The sequence below is a fragment of the Carcharodon carcharias genome, chromosome 1 (assembly GCF_017639515.1).
Source record: "Carcharodon carcharias isolate sCarCar2 chromosome 1, sCarCar2.pri, whole genome shotgun sequence".
Classification (NCBI taxonomy): Eukaryota; Metazoa; Chordata; class Chondrichthyes; order Lamniformes; family Lamnidae; genus Carcharodon; species Carcharodon carcharias.
The window spans coordinates 80517001-80539289 of NC_054467.1; the positions used below are offsets into that span (position 1 = coordinate 80517001).

General features: G+C 45.9%; 1 protein-coding gene across 1 annotated transcript in view; it reads left to right on the forward strand.

The window, feature by feature from the left end:
* Positions 1-19683, forward strand: part of LOC121279367 — a 39575-nt gene extending 19892 nt beyond the window's left edge. The window contains exons 7-10 of the mRNA XM_041190564.1: positions 411-3981; positions 12004-12165; positions 13896-13966; positions 17017-19683. Coding sequence (XP_041046498.1) covers positions 411-3981; positions 12004-12165; positions 13896-13954 — 3792 coding nt within the window. The 3' untranslated portion in view covers positions 13955-13966; positions 17017-19683. The remainder of the gene's footprint in view (positions 1-410; positions 3982-12003; positions 12166-13895; positions 13967-17016) is intronic.
* Positions 19684-22289: the final 2606 nt, after the last annotated feature.

The following is a 22289-nucleotide window of genomic DNA, read 5'->3' on the forward strand; positions in this document are numbered from 1 at the left end:
GGTTCCCCCACAGAATTTCAACCCTCCCACCTGCCTAAAAATTGAGACTGGATGGAAAATTACCCCTAAGTGGCCACTTAAGGGCCTCATTTGGAGCAAGGACAGACTTCCCGTCCAAGGCCTTGCCCGTCCCAGTGTAAAATCACTCTGTGGTCAGGAAGGGCGGAAACCTGGAGGGAATCCTATCCCTTCAATTTCACACTTCCCCCGACCCCTGCCTAAAAACCCACCAGTTGGGGAGTGCAAAATTCTGGCCTTTCCAATAGGGAAAGAAGGAGAAATTTCTTCACCCACTCTGTGTGGGTAGAATGCGGAACTAGCTACCACACAAAATGATTAAAGAAAATAGCTTAGATGCTTTAAAAAGGAAAATGGCACATTTCAACCATTTATTTCTGGTGTTGTTATAGGAACTACGCTACAAACACTATCGGTCCTATAGAAAAGACTGGAACTGCTTTGTGACCGAAGAATATTCTGATAATGAAAATGACCCAGTGCCTTCAGTGTCCTCACTCTCTACAGAGCTACTCAAAACATCTGATTCCTTACAGCAGCCCCAAGCTAAACTGTTTAGTTTTGGTCAATCCATTAAAAAAGTAAAAAAGAAATTTCGTGGCAACAGTTCAGGCAAATTAGCGTTCCATTTGCATCCTAGTTCAGGATCTGTTAACAGTATCCCATCAGTCTCAAACTCGGAGATGTTGCTATCCAATAGTTTTGAAAAGTTGCTTAATGTAAAAGATAAAAAGCAAAAACATGATCCTATTCCTTCATCAATTCGATCTCAAACCATCTTGAGCAACACAAGCGTTGTTGGAAGCCTAGCAACAGCCACGGAATCTCTTTCAGCTACTCTGAGCTCGTGTACAACAGTGACGGACTTTGACAAAACAGCTGAATGTCAGCAAAAGCCATTTACCTCCAGTGTTAGTGGTTTTGCAATATCTAAGTGCTCTGGTTCATCATCCACACAAAATAATTCCAGTACTTCAGATTTTAGTGCAAAACTAGTTAACCCCACAATCACTTCTGGAAGTTCACTGTCGTCCATGTTATCCAGTGTCTTTACATTTGGAAATACCTTAGCCACCAAAACAGGAAATCAGCAACCACTGCCAAAATCACAAAGTTTTTTGTTTGAGAAGATTAATCCACGCTCCGCTACAAGTAATTCAATCAGTAGTTTAACTTCTGTGCTTCACAATAAAACAACATGTGATTCACCTGGTAAACATACGAACCATCAAAATGGCCACGCAAACTGCCACACGTCATCCACTTACAACAGCAAAATGCTTTCAGATTCAATTGGAACAGCATCCACTTTTCGCTCTAGGTATGTGACAGAACCAAGTTCACAAGAAAGCTCACCAGAACCTTTTAAGTTTGGCACTTCAGTAGTCTCGAGTGATCAAGCCAAGTCGGCACCATTATTTTCCTTTCTCAACCCTGGAACTGAAAAATCGGAACTTTTGTCCAACCTTATCCCCAACACAAAATCAGCAACTGGATCAAGTGAATCCTCAAGAAACCCACAAAGTTTAACTTCTATCACAGGCTCAGTTGTTGCAAGAGATATATTTAAGCCCTTTAAGTTTGGCCCAGTATCCAGGAGTGATGTTTCAAATTTGAATGAAAAACCATTTTCGCCAACTACCAGTAGATCGACTACAGCGAGCTCTGATTTTAAATTAGATGATCCAGGTATTGTCATGCCTGCTTCAATCTTATTTGCTTCACCATCATCAGTTTCCTCAACCTCAAGCCCAACACCTTTCGAACAAAGCTTTCTAACATCTCAAAGCAGCAATAAGTCTTTGAATTTTTTTGCTAGTTCTGCGGAAACCTCCCCTGTTTTTTCCAGGACATGTTCAACTGGCTCTAATTCTGTCAATTTTACACCAGTTTTTGGTCAGATACTCTCTTCAGCAGTTGGTCAGCAGCAGAGCACTGATACACCAGACAATGGTACTGAAGCAAAGGAAATGTCACCCTCAGAGATATCCATAAATGCTGAACCAGTTGTTTTAAAAAACTGGAAAAGTTTAACTCCTATCACTGCTTCGGTTGTTGCAAGAGATGTATCTGATCTCTTTACATTTACTCAAGTATCCAGGAGTGATATTCCAAATTTGAATGAAAAACAATTGTTATCGACTTTGGGCGGATCAACTTCACCAAGCTCTGATTTTAAATTAATAGATTCAGGTGTTGTCAAATCTGCTCCATCCTTATTTGCTTCATCGTCATTGGTTTCCTCTTCCTCCAGTTCCTCCTCTTTCTCAATACCAGTTGCACAAAACTTGCTGCCTACTCAGAACAGCATAAAGCCTTTCAGTCTTTTTGCTAGTTGCACTGAAACCTCCCCTGTTTTCTCCAGGACAAATGCAACTGACTCTAATGTTCTGGCTTTTATAGCCAGTTTCACTCGCAATCTCTCCCCAGCTGTCAGTCAGCAGCAGGGCACTGTTACGCCAGCCAATGTTATCAAAGTGAATGAAATCCCAGCATCAGTGTTGCAATTAACTGCTGAACCATCTAAACTTAACAGAGCACATTCATCCAGTTTGAATTGTGAGGATTTGGCACCAGCAGTAAGTCAGCAACAGGGTTCTGATAAAACACCATCTCATATTGATGCTGAAACCTGCAAACAGAAAGAAACTTCACTAGTGGAAATGTTAACTTCTGAACCAGAAATATTTCACAGGACAGAAGTTGCTAGCTCTGATTGTGTGGATTTTGCAGCAGGATTCAGCAAGGATCGCTCTTCAGTCAGTCAACAGCAAACTCAAGTTGCACCTGTAGATGTTGTTGACAAAACCAGCAAAGAAGAGGAAGTATCAGCCTTTGAACTGCCCCTAAATATGCAACCAGATGTACTTGAGAAAGGATCAGTTCCCCTTTTGCAGCTTAATAATGCAACACCTACACTTGAAAATCCTTTGGAGAGATTTAGTAATAATATAAATAAAGAAGGCAAAGAACCTCTCGTTTTTGATAATAAAAGCGATGTACAAGTATCACATATTTCTGGAAACCAAGGTCCATCTAAAGTTCACCAGAGTTCAGCAGCCACCAGTAACTATTGTCATGTGGAACATGAAGATAGCACAAGTGATAAAGAGGACCCTCCTCTTCGCACAAAGAGATGGACAAATATAGAAACACTAAATTTGTCACATAATGGAGATTCTATATTTATTTCTGAAACTGTTGAATCTAATAGCAGTAGTTTTGCAGAAGCTAATAATGGTAGAACAAGAGAAGATATTCAGAGCCTAACAGCAATAAATCACTCACTTTCCATGGCTTCTTCTACAATTTGTTGCCCAATTTTTACATTTGGTGCAGGTAGTGATTTCCAATTCAAACTAGGTGCAAATGACCTAGCAAATGCCACAGGACAACAGGGGAATAATAGGGGAGATTGTAAAACTATACACAAACCAATGTTTCCATTCCCTCCACCAGTTAATCATCCACCTGCAGGGTTAGATGCAGAAAATGTTCTCTTCTCTAACAGAGCAAAGCTGTATTGCTTTGAAAGGACAATCTTGCAATGGAAGGAACGAGCGTTTGGAGAAATTAGAGTTTTAGAGCATAAAGTAACAAAACTACCACGATTAGTAATGTGGAATGCCACTAATAAATGCTGTGCCAATCACTGGATCACAGGAGACCTGGAGCTGAAGCATGCAAAAACCAGTAATCACGTCTGGACTTGGCGTGCACTGGATTATTCGGAGAATAAACAGGCCCTTCTAGAGTTTGCCGTACACTTTAAACTAAAAGAAATGGCTCAGGTGTTCAAGCAAGTAATTGAGAGAGTGCAGAGCACAACTGAGACTTCTCGGTTAGCAGAAAAAGATCTGTGCTGTTCGGCAGAAAATGAAAAGAATGATCAAAATGGAGATAATAGTCCTAATTCACTTGCCGGAGCATCTGATTTGCAACAAGAAGGAACGCTTCTGCAAGGTAAATTCCACTGAATGGTTTTTCATTTTGCATCTTTCAATGCAGCATAACATTTCTCTGATGTGAGGAGCTGTAAATACAGACTACTTAGGTATGTTTAATTAGAAGAGTTGGTGGAATGCTTATCCACGTTTTTAACATTTTTAATAGCCGCATACTTATCTTATTTTTATCTAAGCAACTGCATTAATCACTATTGTTTTAATATTGCTGACTGCAAACTCTATGAAACACATTACAGAGCAGCCTAGTAACATGGAGTTTAGACAAATTTTGGGAGCAAACAAGAAAACATTTTTTTTTTTAACTTATTTTTCTTCTCTCATTAATTTTCTCTTGTCACCCTCCTCTCCGGAATTAACTCCTTGCTGGGAACAATTCCACAGATTTTGGTCACCTTGATACCTTATTCAGATAACTCAATTTGGCTGTCACTTCCAAGCCAAAGGGCATCGTATTTGGAAGGGTATCCCAAAGATGCACTGCCCCCCTTCCCCCTGGAAATATCCAGGTAAGGTTTGCACAGCAATTACCCAGGAAGTGCAAACTTCCAATGGGCAATTCCCCTGCACTGGGAACCATCTGAAAATATGATTTAAATCTCAAACTTTGGATGGCTGCCACCGTGTTCCAGTAGTAGTTACCCAGGAAAAATTAGAAGAATTAAAACCTCTTCTAACTTCTGGGCAACTATTGCACAGACCCACACTCCTGAATCCCCAAGGGACCCTTCTCACTACCCCCCGACTACATCTCCCCATGCCCCCCCACCAAACGGGACTCCCCCCACCCTCAAGGGACTACATCGCCCGACGGTAACTCCCCAACCCATGGGCTTTCCCCATTTTCCCAGGGACTCTTCTCCCCACCTCCACAGCACCACCAGCAAGGCCTGACTCTCACCTCGACCCAACCCCCAAGGTTTGACCCAACACCACTGACCTCTCAAGACCCAACTCAACCCAACCTGACACCCCCCCCCCCCCCCACCCCCCCCCACCACCTCCTCCACACACAAGGCCCAAACCGACACCCCCCTCCCAGACCTCACCCAACCCAACTTCCTCAACCCCCAAGGCCCAACCTGAACCCCCCCCCCCCACCCAAAGCCTGATTCGACCCAACGTACTCCCCCCACTCCCCCCAGGCCTGACTGGACCCCCTCTGCCCCAAGCATGACCTGGCCTGGTACCCCACCCACCCCCAAAGCCCGACCCAACTTCCCCCCCACCCCTCTGCCCCCTGACTGAATCCTACCCACATACCTTGTCAATGACCATTAGACCCAGAAGGACCTTTAAATTTACCTGGTTTACAACAGCTAGTGCCACAAAAAAGCTGTGGCTGCTTTACTTCTGACCTCACAGCCCTTCAATGCTAGGCCCTGGGGAAGCGCTGCAGTACCCAGATCTGCAGGTCGGGCGAGATCGGCTCACTGAATTTTCAGGTAAGAACTTTCGAGTGGAGTGGCAATCCGACTCAATTGCCACGCCATCGGAAGTTATGGCCCATTATTCGCCTGTGTGCATCAACAGAACATGTCAGCAGGCAATTTTGACTGTGAAGTACTGATTCTGATCTCAACAATTTTTTTTAACTGTACCTCTCTTCCATCTCACTCAATTCCTCAGCAAATATCATCAAGAGTGGAATTATTCTCTGAGCTCAGTCTTTTGTAACATAAAGCTTATTGAACTTATTTGTGGCATTAACCATTGCCCAGCTGAGACTAGTTAATTCAACAAAGATGGTGATCGAACCCAGGTCCTGTGTCCTGTTTCTTGGGCTCAGCTAATCACTGGATAGACTCCTTGAGGTACTGGGTGAACTGCAGAAAGATTTGCATTCATTGTTCCTAGAGGGAACATATTAATGCAGGTGATAATTTTATGGCCGTCACTCAGTTTATTTAGATTGAGTAACTGTCATTACTTGAAAACAAAATCCCCATTCTCCTATCCAGTTGATCTGTCTATTTTTAAAAGGTAACTAGCCATGTTTTATTGAAACTATTAGACAGAAGTTGCTGTCACCTCCATTTGGACAGGACTGAGCTAATGTTAGATTTTTGTGACAAAAACAAAATAGTGTAGAGGCAGAAAATCTGAAATAACAGAAAATACTGGGAGTGCTCAGCAGGTCAGGCACTATCTGCAGGGCGAGAAACAGAGCTAATGGGCAGGATTTTCTCCTCAGGCTCTGGAACCCCACCATCATGGCCAAACAAGGGTGAGAAACTTGCACGGTGTGGTATATAGTCACGTGCCTGTGATTTTCCCTGAATCAGCCAATTGATGGCCAGAGGACACGCTCACCGTCCAATAAGGATGGCTCTCAAAGCTGGATGGCCAGTAGGAGGCCCTCAAGCAATGGAGAGGCAGCAGACTGCCCTAACAGGTAAGTGAGGGAGAGCTCACCCCAAGATGGAGATGCCCTCTCTCCAACATTTTTAACTTTAACTTAAAAATGGCCTCAGCAGCTGGACCATCATTGTGAAGCAGCAGCTCCTCCACTCAGTGACCTGTGGCTGCAGTTGAAGTAGGCAGGCAGGTAGGGAGGTCCTCCAAGCCTGTCTGAAGTGGTTTCCCCTCCCCCACCCCCGGTATGATGTCTGGAGGCCGCCTCCAGACAGCTACACTGTTCCCTGATGCCTCTAGGGACTTGGCCAATTAGAAAAATGAATTCAACCTCCAACAATAGGCCTTTAAAAAGGTCAGTTCATTACCTGCTGCTTGTGGGGTGGTAGTCCTTCCACGCCCCATCCCACCTCTGGGAAAATGGCACGGGGCAGGTCCAACAATTCAGATTGATGTGTTCTGATTAAAAAGGTAATTGACATGAAATATTGGGCAAAATTTTGCCCTTGATGGATGGGCAGGCCTGACCGACTCGGCAGCAGGCAGGCAGCTGATTGCCGCCGCTGAAATGGGCCGCGCCGCTATTTTTCGCAGGCGGGCCAATTAAGGTCCGCCCAGCGGGTTAGCGACTCCTGTGGAGAACGGGGAAAAATAGTTGCCGGGGCGGGTGGCTTCAGACCGCTGGTTCCAATGGGGATCCGGCAGCCTGCTTGAGGCAGTGCACCATGGCCACTCGGGGAGAGAGAGAGGCAGCTGTTCCAGGACAAGAGCAAGAGCAGGAGGAGGGGTCGGGCTGCAGGAGAGGCCAGCGGGGAGGCCACTGTGCCCCTCGCTTCTCCAATGCTTGCCTTGCTTCCTCCTCCAAGAGGTGTCCAGCTATCGCGATATTTTGTATCCAGAGGATGGGAGGAGGAAGGCCCCCCATGTCACCAGGCAGGCGTGGGAGGAGGTTGGTGACGCTGAGAGTGCCCATGATGATGTGCAGCGCACAGGCACCCAGTGCCGCAAGAGATTCAGTGATTTGCTGCACTTTGGAAGGGTGAGTACCATGTCGGCCTTGGCCATTTTACCCAGAAGGTAGCCTTAGCCTTTGAGGCCGCCCCCCACGTTTTGCTATCGTTACTGCATTGGGCATTTGGTGCACGCTGGGTGGGCAAACGGGTACTGACCATGCTCACATCAGCCTTAGTGGTTGAGGAGAAGATGGGTTCTCCCCGCAGCATATGTTGATGTTTGTCGCATTTGAGTAGTCTGGGGGCAACCTGAAGGGGAGGCAGCTAGACACATACTCAGAACTCCAACACATGTCTTATTGATGGCGATGAGATGATGCAAGGCGTGCCTCAAGGTGTTGTGGCCAAGAGCCATCTGCTGGCATCGGCGCCACACCTACTTGTGCCTCCTTGCCATGGGCGCTAAGATTCATGTGTTATTCAAAGTGATGGATGCCGAATGTGTCCACGGTGGCTGCTGGAGAAGGGTGTTGCGACCAGCCGTACTATCTTCTGGTAACTTATCACCACTAGTATGGACAGGAGCCGCTGGAGGCCTCTGATGGCCACTGTGGTTGGGGTGCGGTGTACGCGTGCAGAGTACATGAGCAATCAGCCCCAATAAATTCTCTTCTCTGTTATGCAGGCAAAAATTGAACACAATCAGCGGGAGCGCCAGAGGACCGGAGGTGGGCACGCTCTGCTCGAGCGCCTCACGACCTTTGAGGAGCAGGCCATGGAGCTGGGGAGGAAGTAGGCGGCCAGGGTGGCAGTTGTCGGTGAGGCTGGGGTGCAGTGGCCAGGTACTTGAGGTCCACAGTCCCATCCACTCTGTCTGCCCACCATCCAAACCACTGATGGTTGCTGCAGTCATTAATGCTGTAACACTGCTCATTCACAGACTGAGACATTCTGACGTGTGGGTCACACAGAAGGGACCCTCGTCCCCTTGAGGAATCACGTCTCCACCACCTTCCAAAGTCACCTTATCCCATTTGTGACCACTATCCCCATGGCCTAACATACCATGGCATCGCTGTGGCACATCCAGAGACTTACTGCATCTTAGGGGGGTTGGAACCTCCACCACCCTCTCAGCCAGTACGTCCCACATTACTCTGTCCAAAAGGTCCTCAGCATCTCACCTGTCAACCTCATGACACTCAAATAAATGCCACCACGTTACTCATCCCTCCGCCAAAGGGAAATGTTGCCTTCTGTCCACCCGGTCTATGCCCCTCCTAAAGGTATGAAAGTCAATAATGTGACCTCTCAATATCCTGTGCTCCACGGCAAATGTCGCAAATATTTGCGATGTTTCCTCAGCACCGCAACTATCCTGGCCAGCATGCATCCAGGTCAGGTACCTCTGCACTCTCCCCACTCCAATGGTACATAACATGCCATGTGGCATTCCTGAGGCCATCTGACCAGCCTGTCTTTATGCATGTCTAATGTTTGGGCCTCCTCTTGACTCTTTTCCACCCCACCAATGTTCGTCTCCTTAGGGTCTTGAAGGGTGAGCGACTTGTGAGGCTGGAGGGGGGGAAAGGGATGAAAGGTTTAATTGACTGTACGCTGACTGATGCATTGTCCTTGTTGTTACTTTCAGCATCACCACCACATAGCTGCGCCCAAAGACACCGCAGCCCCCCCTCCACACCTGAGGCCCAAGATGTGCAACTTGCGGCACATCATTTCAGCCAGCCAGTCACCAGCGCAGACACAAACACCTCGGTGGGAAATTTACCATTAGCTAGTGTCCCAGGTCACAGTGGAGAGGGCACTTCACAATCGCTGGAGGAGATGGTAGGGACAGAGAGTGCCGATGGCGCCAGCAGCCAGAGGGCTGCAGGGGACCAGGTACATGCTGAGTCCCGCACTGATGATGTGTCTCTGGAGTTGTCCCCAATGCAGCAGCTGCAGGACAAGCAGCAGGAAACGCGTTTGCAACTGGCAGAGTTGCACGAGGGTATGCTTCAGTTGGTCTCTGCGATGGAGGAGTCCAGGCAGAGTGCACGTGAAGGCATGAACCTCAGGGCAGAGCTTCACGCTTCCTCCACTGAGAGATTGGCCACTCTCATGGAGAGGGGGTTCAGTCGGATGGAGAATCTTCTGATTGGGTTTCACTGTGACCTGCGAGCCCTTACAGCGCTAATGGCTACAGGTGGTAATTCCCAATGTGGGAGATGTTGTGGGCACCAAGTGTCGGTGCTTAGTGCCCATGCATCTGCGGTGAGCAGGGAGGTCCAGTGGAACCTCATGTCCGCGCTGCAGCTGCCTGTCGTCGCTGCGAGCTCTTCTTAGGGCGCTCTGGGTGAGGGCAGCAGCTCCTCCGTCCCTTCTGTTGAGGCTGCGACAACTGAGGAGGTGCCAGTTCTGGAACTGGCCACTCCCTCCCAGGCAGGGCCATCACAGGCTCCACAGGCAAGAGGACGCCCGCCAAGGTCATCGATGCCAACAGGACAGCAGAGTCAGCACGCTGTCTCACAAGCCACTCTGACCAATGGGGCAGCACCTAGACGTAGCACCCGCAAACGAAAGCATAAGGCATGTTAGGCACTCAGCGGGTATGTCACTGGTGATTTTGTGCTGGCCTTAGAAAAGGGAAAAATATACATATGTTTGCAGCAGAGATGTTTCTGTTATATGTTGAACATAATAAAGTTCACTTTTTTGACCATGGCTGAGGGTGTTTCCTTTGTGCTGCATTTGTCTTTTTCACAGACATATCATGAGTGTTTGAGTGGACTTTGATGTTTCTGTACGAAGCCCTTATTTGCAGCTGAACAGGTGGAACATGTAGCACCTAAGTGCCACGTGTGGAAGTTCCAGGCAATGCTGTTCCTGCTGATCCATGTGTGTGGAGTTAGCTGAAGGTTCGTTGGATTAAATTGTCCCGGGTGTCCCTGCCTCCTTGGTGTAATAGCGGGTTGGTGTGCTGCCCCTCATCATCTCCCTGTGCTTCCTCATCCTCTGAGGCACTGCTGGATTCATCATGTGCAGCCTCATCCAGGGTGTCAAGGACTTCATCGTCAACTGCATCCCCCTTTTCCAACACAAGACTGTGCAGAGCGCAGCATGCTACCACTATCACAGAGACGCGATCTGGGGGGTACTGGAGTGCGCCCCCTGAGTGGTCCAGGCAACAGAAGCGCATCTTGAGAAGACCGATGGCTCTCTCCACCATAGCCCTTGTGGTGTCCTGGCTCCTATTGTACCAATGCTCAGCTTCTGTTCTTGGACAGCGGAGTAGCATCATGAGCCACCTTCTGAGGGGATAACCCTTGTCACCAAGCAGCTAACCATCCAGTCAAGCCATAGCACTGAAGAGTGCCGGCACCTGGGAGTGTCTGAGGATGTAGGCGTCGTGGGAGCTGCCTGGGTACCTTGCACAGACTTGCAGAATCTGCATCCTGTGGTCACACACTATCTGCGCGTTCATGGAGTGGAAGCCCTTCCTGTTGATGAAGGCACTGGGCTCACCTGCTGGCGCCTTGATAGCTACATGTGTACAGTCTATTGCACCCTGGACACGGGGGAAGCCAGCAATGGCTGCAAAGCCTCTGGGTCGCTGTGTCTGACTTGCCTGGTCACAGCGGAAGTGGATGAAGATCAATGCCCATCTGAACAGAGCATCCGTAACCTGATTGACACAAGTGTGTACAGCTGATTGGTAAACACTGCAAGGATCACCCACCGAGCCCTGGAAGGAGCCAGGGGCATAGAAGTGGAGGGCAACTGTGAGCTTCAGAGCTGCTGGCATCGGCTGTCCACCCACACAGTTAGGGGTTATCTCAGGGCCAATCATCGGACAGATATAGTTGACTGTCTCCCTTGAGAGTCGGAGCCTCCTTTAGCACTGAACCTCAGTCATATTGAGGTAGCTGCTTCGCTGCCTGTATACCCTGGCAGCAGGATAGTGGTGTCTTCTGCAGCCCCTTCCACCTTGGACAATTTCTTGGCCCTGCACTCTTTGTGCCTGCGCCTGGCCTCCCAAAGGTGGCTCCCCTGGAGACTGATTGTCCACTCCTGGCTTCCTCCTTATTCTATCCCTCCCTTCCTCCTCAGAGGAGCTGCCTCCAGGGGAGATGTCAGAACCCACACCCAGGCTAAATGGAGGCCTCCGGAAAGCTGCAGGCCCGAGAAAGATTACTGTCTGCAGACTGGTTTCAAAGTACACAAAAAGCTCTTGGAAATCGATGTGAACTGCTAACAATCAAACAGGCAACTTTTAAACACTTTCTGCAATTAAAACTTTGTGGAAAACATGAACAGCCCCTCTGAGTCCACATATCCTGCCCGTGCATGAGTTTTATTAAAAAATCATTGGGCTCGTGTGCTGACCCGAAGTTGGCACGGGCCCCTCAAAATCCTCAATGATTGGCAAGTTAAGGGCCTTAACGAGGCCTTAAATTAATAGCGGGCACGCATCCCACTGCTGTGCGCGCCAGCTGACCGAAATATCGTGATGCTGCACGCTGACGTCGGGACGCTCATGTGACATTTTAAGTTCTGACATGCGGGCTCCGCCACCCGCACGTTATCCAGAAAATTCTGCCCATTAACTCTGTTTCTCTCTCCACATATGCTGCCTGCCCTGTTGAGTACTACCAGCATTTTCTGTTCTTATTTTAGGTTCTTTTGTGACTTGCTTTTCGATTTCTATGTAGGAATGGAAGGACAGCAGGATGAAGAAGGAGATGAAGATGTGGTGATGTTGAGTGAAATTACACCAACTCCAGAGCAGAGGGCTCTTGCCTTAGAGTTGCTTCTTCCACCAACTTTCTTCTGTTACAAGAACACGCCAGGTTACCAGAGCAGTGACGATGAAGGTGTGCTGTTAGGCAGGATTTTCAGGTCATCGGGTGGGTGCGGCGGGTGGGCCCTGGAGTGGCAATCGGCCCTTGACTGCGATTTCACACTGGCTGGCCAATTAACAGCCAGCCAGCATGAAAGGCGCGCTAACGAGCTCAGCGCACCCGGCGTGGGGGTGGGAGGAGCGCGAGCACAAAAGTCTGTGCATGCGCAGGGGAGCGTGCACTGAAAGCTCCTGAAGGCAAGGAGCTGAAGAATATTAAAATCAAAAATAAAGATTCTGAAAATGTGAAAAACAGGTCCCCACATAGGACTCACTGACATGAACATAAACGTAATAAAAATTATGTCAAAAAATTTTTTGTCATGAATGTTGGAAACCTCATCCTGCCCATGAATGAAGTTTCCTAAAAAATCCAAAGGTCGCCTGGCCAACTCACCCACCTGCCAACGGAAAAGAGCTTTTAATTAATTGATTAATCGTCTTAATAGGCCTCGTAATTGTCTGTGGGCGCGCTGCCGATTCTCCCGCGAGCCTACCGACTGAAATACCGTGCAAGTGTGCAATGACGTCAGGATGCTCGCCTGATGTCATCGTGTGCTATTCTATGCCAGATCGGGTCGGGTGTAAAATCCTGCCCGTTAAGTAAAATTTGAATCATACTCATTAGTGCAATTTATAAATTTAGGGTTGCAAAGAGAACAAAATAAATCTTTTAATAATGTAACATATTTCTCACCTAATGGCAAAACCAGGGTCCTCTTCTCCCTGGAGACCAGTATAATCAGATCTCGAAACAGGAGAGGAGAATTATGGCCAGGATTTCCCGGTCGGCATGCGGGGGGGGGCGCACGCCGACGTGGCATGACATCGGGCGGAACTTTTGACATCACCCCACCTCATTTCAATTTTCAGGTGGGCGGGGGCTCAGCCATTGAGGCCATTGACAAAGTCATTAAACTAATCAATGGACCTGCTCGTCCAACCTTAAGGTTGGCGGGCAGGCCAGGAGCCCTGGCAGGCATTAGAAAAAGCATGAAACCTCACCCACGGGTAGGATGAGGTTTCATGTATGTTTTAAAAAATGTAATTAAAGTGTATTTAAAAGTGATGGACATGTGTCCCATGAGGGGACATGTCAGGGATTTTTTTTTTCTATTTTTCAGATTTTTTATTGTGGAGCCAATCTCCCTGAGGCAGCGCTTAGCCTCAGGGAGATCAGTGAGCTCTTTTGTGCGCAAGCACGAAAGAACGCAATCTTGGCTCAGGGGAAACCCCCCCCCACCTTGCCCGCACAGGGAGTGCATAGCGCTTCCTTGTGGACGTCATGTTGGGTGGGCCTTAATTGGCCCGCCCACGTAAAATGATGACGTGCCCCCATTTGGAGGCGCATCTCCACACACCCGTTCTTAAACTTCCCCCCCAATGGGGGGAAAATTCTGCCCTATGTCTGAACGCATTTGTGAAGATTGACATTTTGTTGATCCCAGAGATCTACATGATCTCCACCTGGTGATACTTAATAGCTGTTGAATTTCCCCCTTTCTTGAAAGTGAAGAACTTGAGCACATACCGAGACTCTAGATTTGAGTGACAATATTGGGTACATTGTAAAATTCAAACTTTGGGGACAAAAATGTGGTCCGCATATTTGCAGCATCTCTTCAATGCATCAAATAAATAACAGGAGCGTAAATTAACAATTTCAGCATTTGTAACATTTCAATCCATATTTTTCTTCACCAGAGGAAAATTTTGAGACAGCAGTAAGGAAGCTCTACACTAACTACAATAAATATGTTTAATGCCTTCTCCTGGTAAGTCTCAGCTATTTGTTTCACCCAAAATTCAGTTTTTTGAAGTGATGGTATTTTCCAATCTCATCTTATCTTCTCATCTCTTGTCATGTACTTCCTCTTCATCCCCCATGATGAGACAGTGACGAGTGGTACTCCTCCAAAGAGTCAAAAATAGTAATATTGAAGTAAATATAGTTTCATTCTTAACTTTGTGGGTTAATAGAGTGCATATTTTCTCTCCTTAGAGGTACAGCCTACTTAAAACTCATCCAGAGAACTTATATGTTAAGAACACCCAAGTGTACTGAAGTTTACCTAGATTAAACCATGCAGTTTAACAGTAGCGAGGTTCCTACTGATTTTCCAGTCAGGTCCATCATGTCATTTGAGCACTGGTCTGTGAACATATGAAAAGAAAGGACCACGAAGCTTCTTAATGCTCACCCTCAAATATTACCCTCCCTACTGGAAGCAAGAAAAGGGATGGAATCCTGTGTCAGCTTCAGGAAAAGCTATGAAGAAAATGCTCTTTGACCTGTGAACGCATAAAGCAAACATCAGCAGACCCATAAACATAGCTACCCATAATCCATTATTAAACATGCTCTTAGAACATAGGATTCTACAGAAAGGTAAAGAACCATTTCTATGCATCTAGAAGTCTCAGAGTTCCTACCTCTCTTAATCTCTCATATCCTTTACTAAAAATGCCTGTTAAAAAATAGTATCCATCACTCCCTTCAAATATGTCACTTGCCATGCGTGCATTACCTCCCTGACTGGACTATTCCACACATTCACCACTCTTTACATGAAGATGTTTTTATTTATTGTATATTCACACTCCAGTAAATTTCTGTTTGTGTTTCTTTGTCCCAGAGCTTTTGTTAATATGGAACTTTACTTTGGGCCCTGATTTTAATTCCAGGCAAGCTCTGGGTAGGTGGGTGGCAAAGTGTTTGAAAACTCATTCATTGCTGCAAAAATTAGGCAGGGCTATCTTAACGCCCAGGCCTCATTAATATGTGGGAAAATCATTCACCTCAGAGACTATCCACTGACGCAAGATAAGATTCTAGGGACATGCGCAGGCGTCTCTCATTTGAGCAAGGTGCCCGTGGCAACAGAGACCTATGCTTTCCTCATGGGCTCTTTTTGGCCAATTATGTCCCAGCTTGTCTGGCATGTAAGCCTCAGTGGGTTCATTTTTCAGGCCTGAGTTAAAATTGCATGACATCATTGGGACCCAGTGTGCATATTCCAAGAAGGACCCTGCGAGCTTTAAGCGGGTGTCCTTATTGCCTGTGGGCGATAGAATCCTGGCAGCTTCAGGGCAGGTAAATAATTCAGTATATTTTAACTGTGTATCCAGTGGATAGAATTAAAATCGAAACTCTGGGTTCTTGGGGAAAATGGTCTCCCCGTCAGGGGGTTGGGCGGGAGCAGGCGCAGGTGGGCCTGCAGCCGATTGCTGCCCGTGATCGGTTGCACGCCGCCATTTTACGTGGGTGGGCCAATTAAGGCGCGCCTAGCGTGACGCACGCCCGGAAGCACTGAGCATTCCCTGTGCAAGCGGGGGGAGTAGGCTGAGTCGGGGCCTGTGCTCTTTCACGCATATCTGCAAAAGAACACAGAAATCTCCCTGAGGCACAGAGCTGCCTCAGGGAGATCAGTTTTTATGTAAAAATTTAAATAAAGGAAGAAAAAAAAATTCAAGACATGTTCCCTCATGTGGGACATGTCTATAATTTTTAAAAAAAAATTTTATTCATGTTTAAAAATCCTCATGAAACCTCATCCCGTCTGTGGATGAGATTTCATGATATATGCGAAGGCCGCCTGGGCTCTTTGCCTGCCCATCAACCTCAGCTATGTTAATTATTTAAATGGCGTTAATAGGCCTTTGACAGTTCGGCGGGTGCGCAGCCAACTCATGCATACCCTCCGAACTCAAGATCTAAATGACATGCGATGACATCAGGACACACGCCCGACGTCACCGTGCATCATTTTACGTGTCGGCGAGCGGACCCTGCCTCCACTTGCTGAACTGAAGGTTCTGCCCCATTTTATCTTATAGAACCTTAAATACCTCAACAATATTACCTCTAAGCCTTTTCTTTCCAGTTTTATTTATTCCTTTATTTACATCTTCTTACACGCTCCAAGACCAGGATATTCCTCCTATATTACAGTATCCAGAACTGCGCAATATCCTAGTTCAATCAAACTAATACTTCCTACAACCTAATTATCATTTCCTGCAATAAAACAAAAAAAAACATTGGAAATACTCAGCACGGAGTTAATGTTTCATGTCTCCATTTCTCTCTCCACAAATGCTGCCAGACTTGCTGAGCATTTCTGGCACTTTCTGTTTTTATTCCCTGATTTCCAGCATCTTGTATCATTTTCTGGAACTTGTGCTATATTCCTCGCATTTACATCTTAAGATCCTGTTTACCTTTTTTCACCACCTCTGTGCACGGTGCTGAGGTATTTTCTCCCCACCCCCTCCCTCACCCCCCAAGAATCTGAAGATCTCCTGTGTCTGGGCAAAGTGACAGTTTTTTTATTTATTTTGTACTCCTAATATTTGTTTCTCTTCCTAAGTTTCAAGACTTTGCATTCTTTTGCCATCTGTCGCCAAATGTGGCCAGGCCACATCAAATGCTACCAAAGCAGCCTGCTGTCTTATCCTGGAAAGCAGAGATAAACACTGGCTTCTTTTCACTACCATCAGCTATCTCCTTAAACCCTTCTTCCTTGTCCCCTCCACTCTGACCTCCAGCCACAAGTGCAAGGAGCTCATAGACCCCTTAGTGTCAAAGTTTGAAACCATTCATTCAGCTCTCTTTGGTGCATTGCCCCACCTTAGCTCTGAACCTTGGTCTGTCTCTAGCTTCTCTCTCATCTTTCCACATGCCCACTCCAAGCCTAGTAGCTCATAAACCAGTTGACTTGGTTTTTTACTGTATTTCGATTATTGCTGTGCAGATGAATACACAGGACAGATTTATTGGAACCTAATGTACACTTGTGTGATTATTTATGTCTTTTTCATATAGTGCCTTGAAAATAGAGCCTGACGAGTGCTATGGATGCTTCAAGTGCTGAGTGGATCAATGTCACGTTTACATCTTTGCTACCCATTAATTAAAGTGTTTCTTTGTCTGTTAGGCAGTAAATTATTATTTCACATTTTTTTGCTGTATCTGTTGATGTGATAGAATGTTGCTATTTTACAATTGGATTTAGTCACACTCATGCCGTGGTGCCGTGTACCAACTTTAATTTTGAAAAGCTTTTGAACTGAGTCAATTTCACACTTTTATATGAAGGAGCACAAGTCCAGCAAGTACTTCTAAAGTGTTTTCAGGTAGAAGTCTTAATATCTTGAGTTCGGACAGTAAATGTTAGTAAGCTAATAGACTTTGGAGGGACCATAGTGCACTCAACATGAATACCAGTCGGAAGCAGAAAACGTAGCTTCCCTCTTCCCTTCCCTCAGCCCAGAAATTACCTGAGGTCAGTTGTGGAGCCCCTTTGCTACCCAGACTAAGATCATCCTGGTATACAGTATATGACTCAGTATCATTTTGGCTGGTGCATTTCTCTTCTGAGCCTTGGAGATTTGTGTAACAGGTTTGACTCGTATTCAGACTCAAATAGATTAAATGATGACACTGGCAAAAGGTTCAGTAATACAACATTCTTTAACTAACTTTATTGAACTTTGCTTCAAAACCACAAGGATAAGAATAGCACGCTGATATTCACCTGTTCATCTGCAGTCACTGCACAGAAGTTATCAATGATCTGTCTCACCCTGTCCTTGCCTTTACTTTATTACTTACTATGGTCTCATTCTCTTATCCAACTCTGTAATTACTGATTTAGGGACTAAAATGTTTTCCACACTCAGTTAACTGGTATGATTCCACAAGCATTTCTTTTATCCAGCTCAGTTCGACCCTTAGTCTTTGGTCCGATTCCCACTCCGTGCACTGATCATATGGCCAGGGGAATTGTTGCTTGAGGTCAGAGGTCCTGGCTGCCCAGCAGTGAAACAAAGTGGTATGGCCCTTTTATCCACTTGAGTGCACAGCTTTCCTCGTGCTCAGGCCTAGTGGTAGTCAATGATTAGCTTATTACCTGCATGTGGCTCTGTGAGTGGTCAAATATGATATCACTCATCGTGCTAAGGATCCGTTTCCTGTTCCTGGTCAAGACCCCGCTCTGGCTGTTACAAGAGCTCATAACGGGGCCCATGGTATAAATCAGGCTAGTCCAACCCATGGCCTGCAGGCCAGATCTGGCCCACCAAGCCTCTGTAGCCAGCCCTCGGGTATGTTCAATGAGAGGTTCTGCAAGGAGCAGCTCCTCCAAGCATGGGCCGTTTCTCTCCCACATTTACAAATTAGGGGAGGAATAGTGAGCAGTGGAAGGATGACTGGCCTCCCACAGTGTACGCTCTCTCTTCCTTTGGCCTTGTTCTCTTTCTCATCCTCCCGCGCAGGGTCAAGGTAGCAGAAAGGCCACGAGGAACAGCAGAGTTGCAGCAACAGTGCCCACCTGGCCCCTGCCCACCGATGGCAGCTGGAGTCCTAGCCAGGGCGGAGTGAGGAAGCTCGTCTCTTCACAGCGTCCCGAATTCCTCCTCAGTGGTAAGATGTTCGAACATACTGGGCTTGGGTCAGGAGTGAGTGAGTCTGAGCGAGTCAGCCTCTATGTGAATGACTGAGCCCGTGTCAGTGAGTAAGTGAGTCTGGGTAAGTGAGTGAGTGAGAGAGAGAACCCAGAGACTGGGAGTGAGCTGGACACACACACACACACACACACCTAGCCCTCCTCCTCCTCCTCCCTCCCCGAAAACCTATCCACAAAGCAGGCTGGGAGAGGAGGAAAATCCAGGCTGAAAGGCAACCTGCTTCCCACCCCCACATTTGTATGAATTCAGCCAAGCTCAGCACAGGGTGTGTGCCATCAGAGGTACATGCAAGGTCAATGTTAGTTAAATCCAACTCCTTAGCTCGGCCCCGGTCCCCACCTGTTCTCTGGTAACCAGGTCTTGGGGCCTAGTCTGTCTCTCTCCGGCTCTGCTTCTTAAGTGAAAAGGCAAGAAAAGTCTTATTGATTAACTCTGCTACTTGGCACTTTTTAATGGTCATTTGATTAATTACTTCTTTAAAAATGAGCAATTTATTGTTTTGACATTGATTTGTTTTTGAAATTCATGTTTAATGTTGTGCCAAACCTTATCTTGCTGAAACATGCTCATCAGCACCTTGAGTGAGAAAAAAATGGAAATGTGACCCCCCCCCCCCCACCAACCCCAACGTGAAAAACTTGGGATAAGCCTACTGTAAATGTTTTGATATGCATGCATCCAGGCTGTCTGTCATCAAGGTAAATGCCTTAACAATTACTGGTGATCACTTTGACCATTACTGGTAAATCATTAGTGTCTGAGATGCTGATGGTAAGATACATCTCCAGTCTCCAAATACTGAGAACAAATATCCAAACAAAAGATTTCCTGTGTTGGAGAGGGTTAGTCCAGACATGGCGGCTCGCCACAAATTCGCTGGGAGAGAGAGGAACTGACACTTTTAAAATGAACACTGACTCAGCTAATCAGTCCTCCAGTTCATATATATACATGTCCATTACACTCATTAACTTTCTGTTGCACTGGTTTTAGATATTTTTAGAATAAAATGTTTACACCTTGATCTGTGTGGTGTTCTGGGAGCAAATTATTACAAGACTGAAGTAATTAGAGGGTCAAGCCAAAGTCAATGATAGCCCAGTAATCGGAACTTTAGTACTACACATAGGGCAGGATTTTCCTCCTGTCCAGGGGTGGGGATGTTGAAGTGCGGGTGCACGGAGGCTCACCTCCGATCGGCGCCCCCAATGGGGGCGCGCTGCCATTTTACGCGGGCGGGCCAATTAAGGTCCGCCCAGTGTGACATCCGCAAGGAAGCGCTGAGCGCTTCCTGTGCAGGGGGTGGGATTCCTAAGCCCGAGAGTCTGCTCTTTCGCTCATGCGCACAAAAGAGCACACTCATCTCCCTGAGGCTAAGTGCTGCCTCAGGGAGATTGTCTCTAATGTACAAATTATTAAAATTAAAGAAAAAATAACCCCTGACATGTCCCCTCATGTGGCACTGTCAAATAAGTTGGGACATGTCCATAACCTTTTAAAAATCTTTAATTAAATTTTTAAAAACCTACATGAAACCTCATTCCGCCCATGGATGAGGTTTCCTGCTTTTTCTAATGCCCGCCAGGGCTTCTGACCTGCCCGGCAACCTTAAGGTTGGACAGGCAGGACCATTAATTAGTTTAATGGCTCTGTCAATGGCCCCCACCTACCTGAAAATTTAAATGGGGTGCAGTGAAGTTGTGAATTTTAGCAGTCCTTCTGCATACAAGTCTTGTGCAAAAAAAGTTCCTTCATCTGGTACCGAACAGAAACATAATCTTAAACAGTGAACCAATGGGGAGATATGGGATGTAGAAGTATGACTGAAGACCATTTATCAGAGGCTAAGGTTAAAGCAGGAAACACCACATGTGGTTGAGGTATAGTACTTCATTGCTAAATCTGAAAGCAAAGGGACAAATTAAGATTTCATTGCTCAACAATGTCTTATTCAACTTAAGTCTAAGCAGAGTTAGTTAAAAGTTCTGGTGCACAGTTTTGAAAAGCAGTGTTGAAAATGTTAGTATTCATTGTATCTAAACCTGGTTCAATATTACATTTTTTTCTGTTTTAAAAAAAACCAATCAAATAATGGTTTAATGGTATGGATGAATATTTAAAGTTTCTGTGTTGCACCATGGTGGTTTGTAAGAATATATTTCAATTCTTGCTAATCAGTATTTAACATGACAAATCAATTCTGAATTAATATTTGCAATATTTTGAACAAATGTTACAACTTGTAAGAAATGGTTTAGAATACTCTGAACAACCCCTTGTGTCAATTATAGGATTTAGTAACAAAACTATTTTTATTTTCTGTTTTACATTCTTTCATTCGCTTTTTTTTCTGATCTTGGGCAGGGTTTTGAGGTTAAATGATGGCCCCAATACTGCACTGTGTGGGGAACAGTCACTCAGCAGTCATTTTCCCTAACTTAGCAAGTTAATGACCAGGGACTATGCTCATTATCCAACTAAGGATGGAGGGCAGGCTCTTGAAGGTGCAGGGCCAATAGGAAGACTTCCAGCCCAGGAGGAGCTGTAGCCTGCCGATTCAAGTAAGAGAGAGGGGGTACCTCAATCTTCAGGCACCCTTTCAACAACTTTAAAAACTTTTAAATTTAAAAAATGGCCACACCTGCCGGGCAATTGGGACCCCTTCACAACATGGCTATGGCCACAGCTATTGGCAAATAGGCAGGAAGGACCTCAGTGCCTCTCTTAGCGCTGGTCCTCGGGAGGTCACCTCCAAGCAGTTGGCCCTGTTCACAGCATTATAGAGGGCTTGACTGGAAAATTCCAGTCAGCCCCTGATAATTAGTCTTAATTGGCTATTTATTGACCTGAATTGGCTACCACCACTTTTTTGGCTTGGCCTAAATAGCCAAGTGGTTATGGTACTGGGTTTGTAACCCCAAGATCAAGAGTTCAAATCTCACAATGGCAAACTATGAAACAATGTCACTTCATCTGAAACAGATGGAAACAGGTTTACTCAAAAAAAAAAGAGTATCAAGAGTTCAAATCTCACAATGGCAAACTATGAAACAATGTAACTTCATCTGATATAGCAACAGATGGAAACATGTTTGTACTCGAAAGAGTTACATCCTTTTAAAGTTTGTAAGTTTCCTTTAAACTTTGTTCTTGGTTTTACAGCTGACCTCACTTAGGGGCTGTGCCTGATTTATCCCAATTTTGTTGATTTGGTTTTCATTTAAAAGATTATCAAGAGTTCAAATCTCACAATGGCAAACTATGAAACAATGTAACTTCATCTGATATAGCAACAGATGGAAACATGTTTGTACTCGAAAGAGTTACATCCTTTTAAAGTTTGTAAGTTTCCTTTAAACTTTGTTCTTGGTTTTACAGCTGACCTGAATTAGGGGCTGTGCCTGATTTTTCCCAATTTTGTTGATTTGGTTTTCATTTAAAAGATTATCAAGAGTTCAAATCTCACAATGGCAAACTATGAAACAATGTAACTTCATCTGATATAGCAACAGATGGAAACATGTTTGTACTCGAAAGAGTTACATCCTTTTAAAGTTTGTAAGTTTCCTTTAAACTTTGTTCTTGGTTTTACAGCTGACCTCAATTAGGGGCTGTGCCTGATTTATCCCA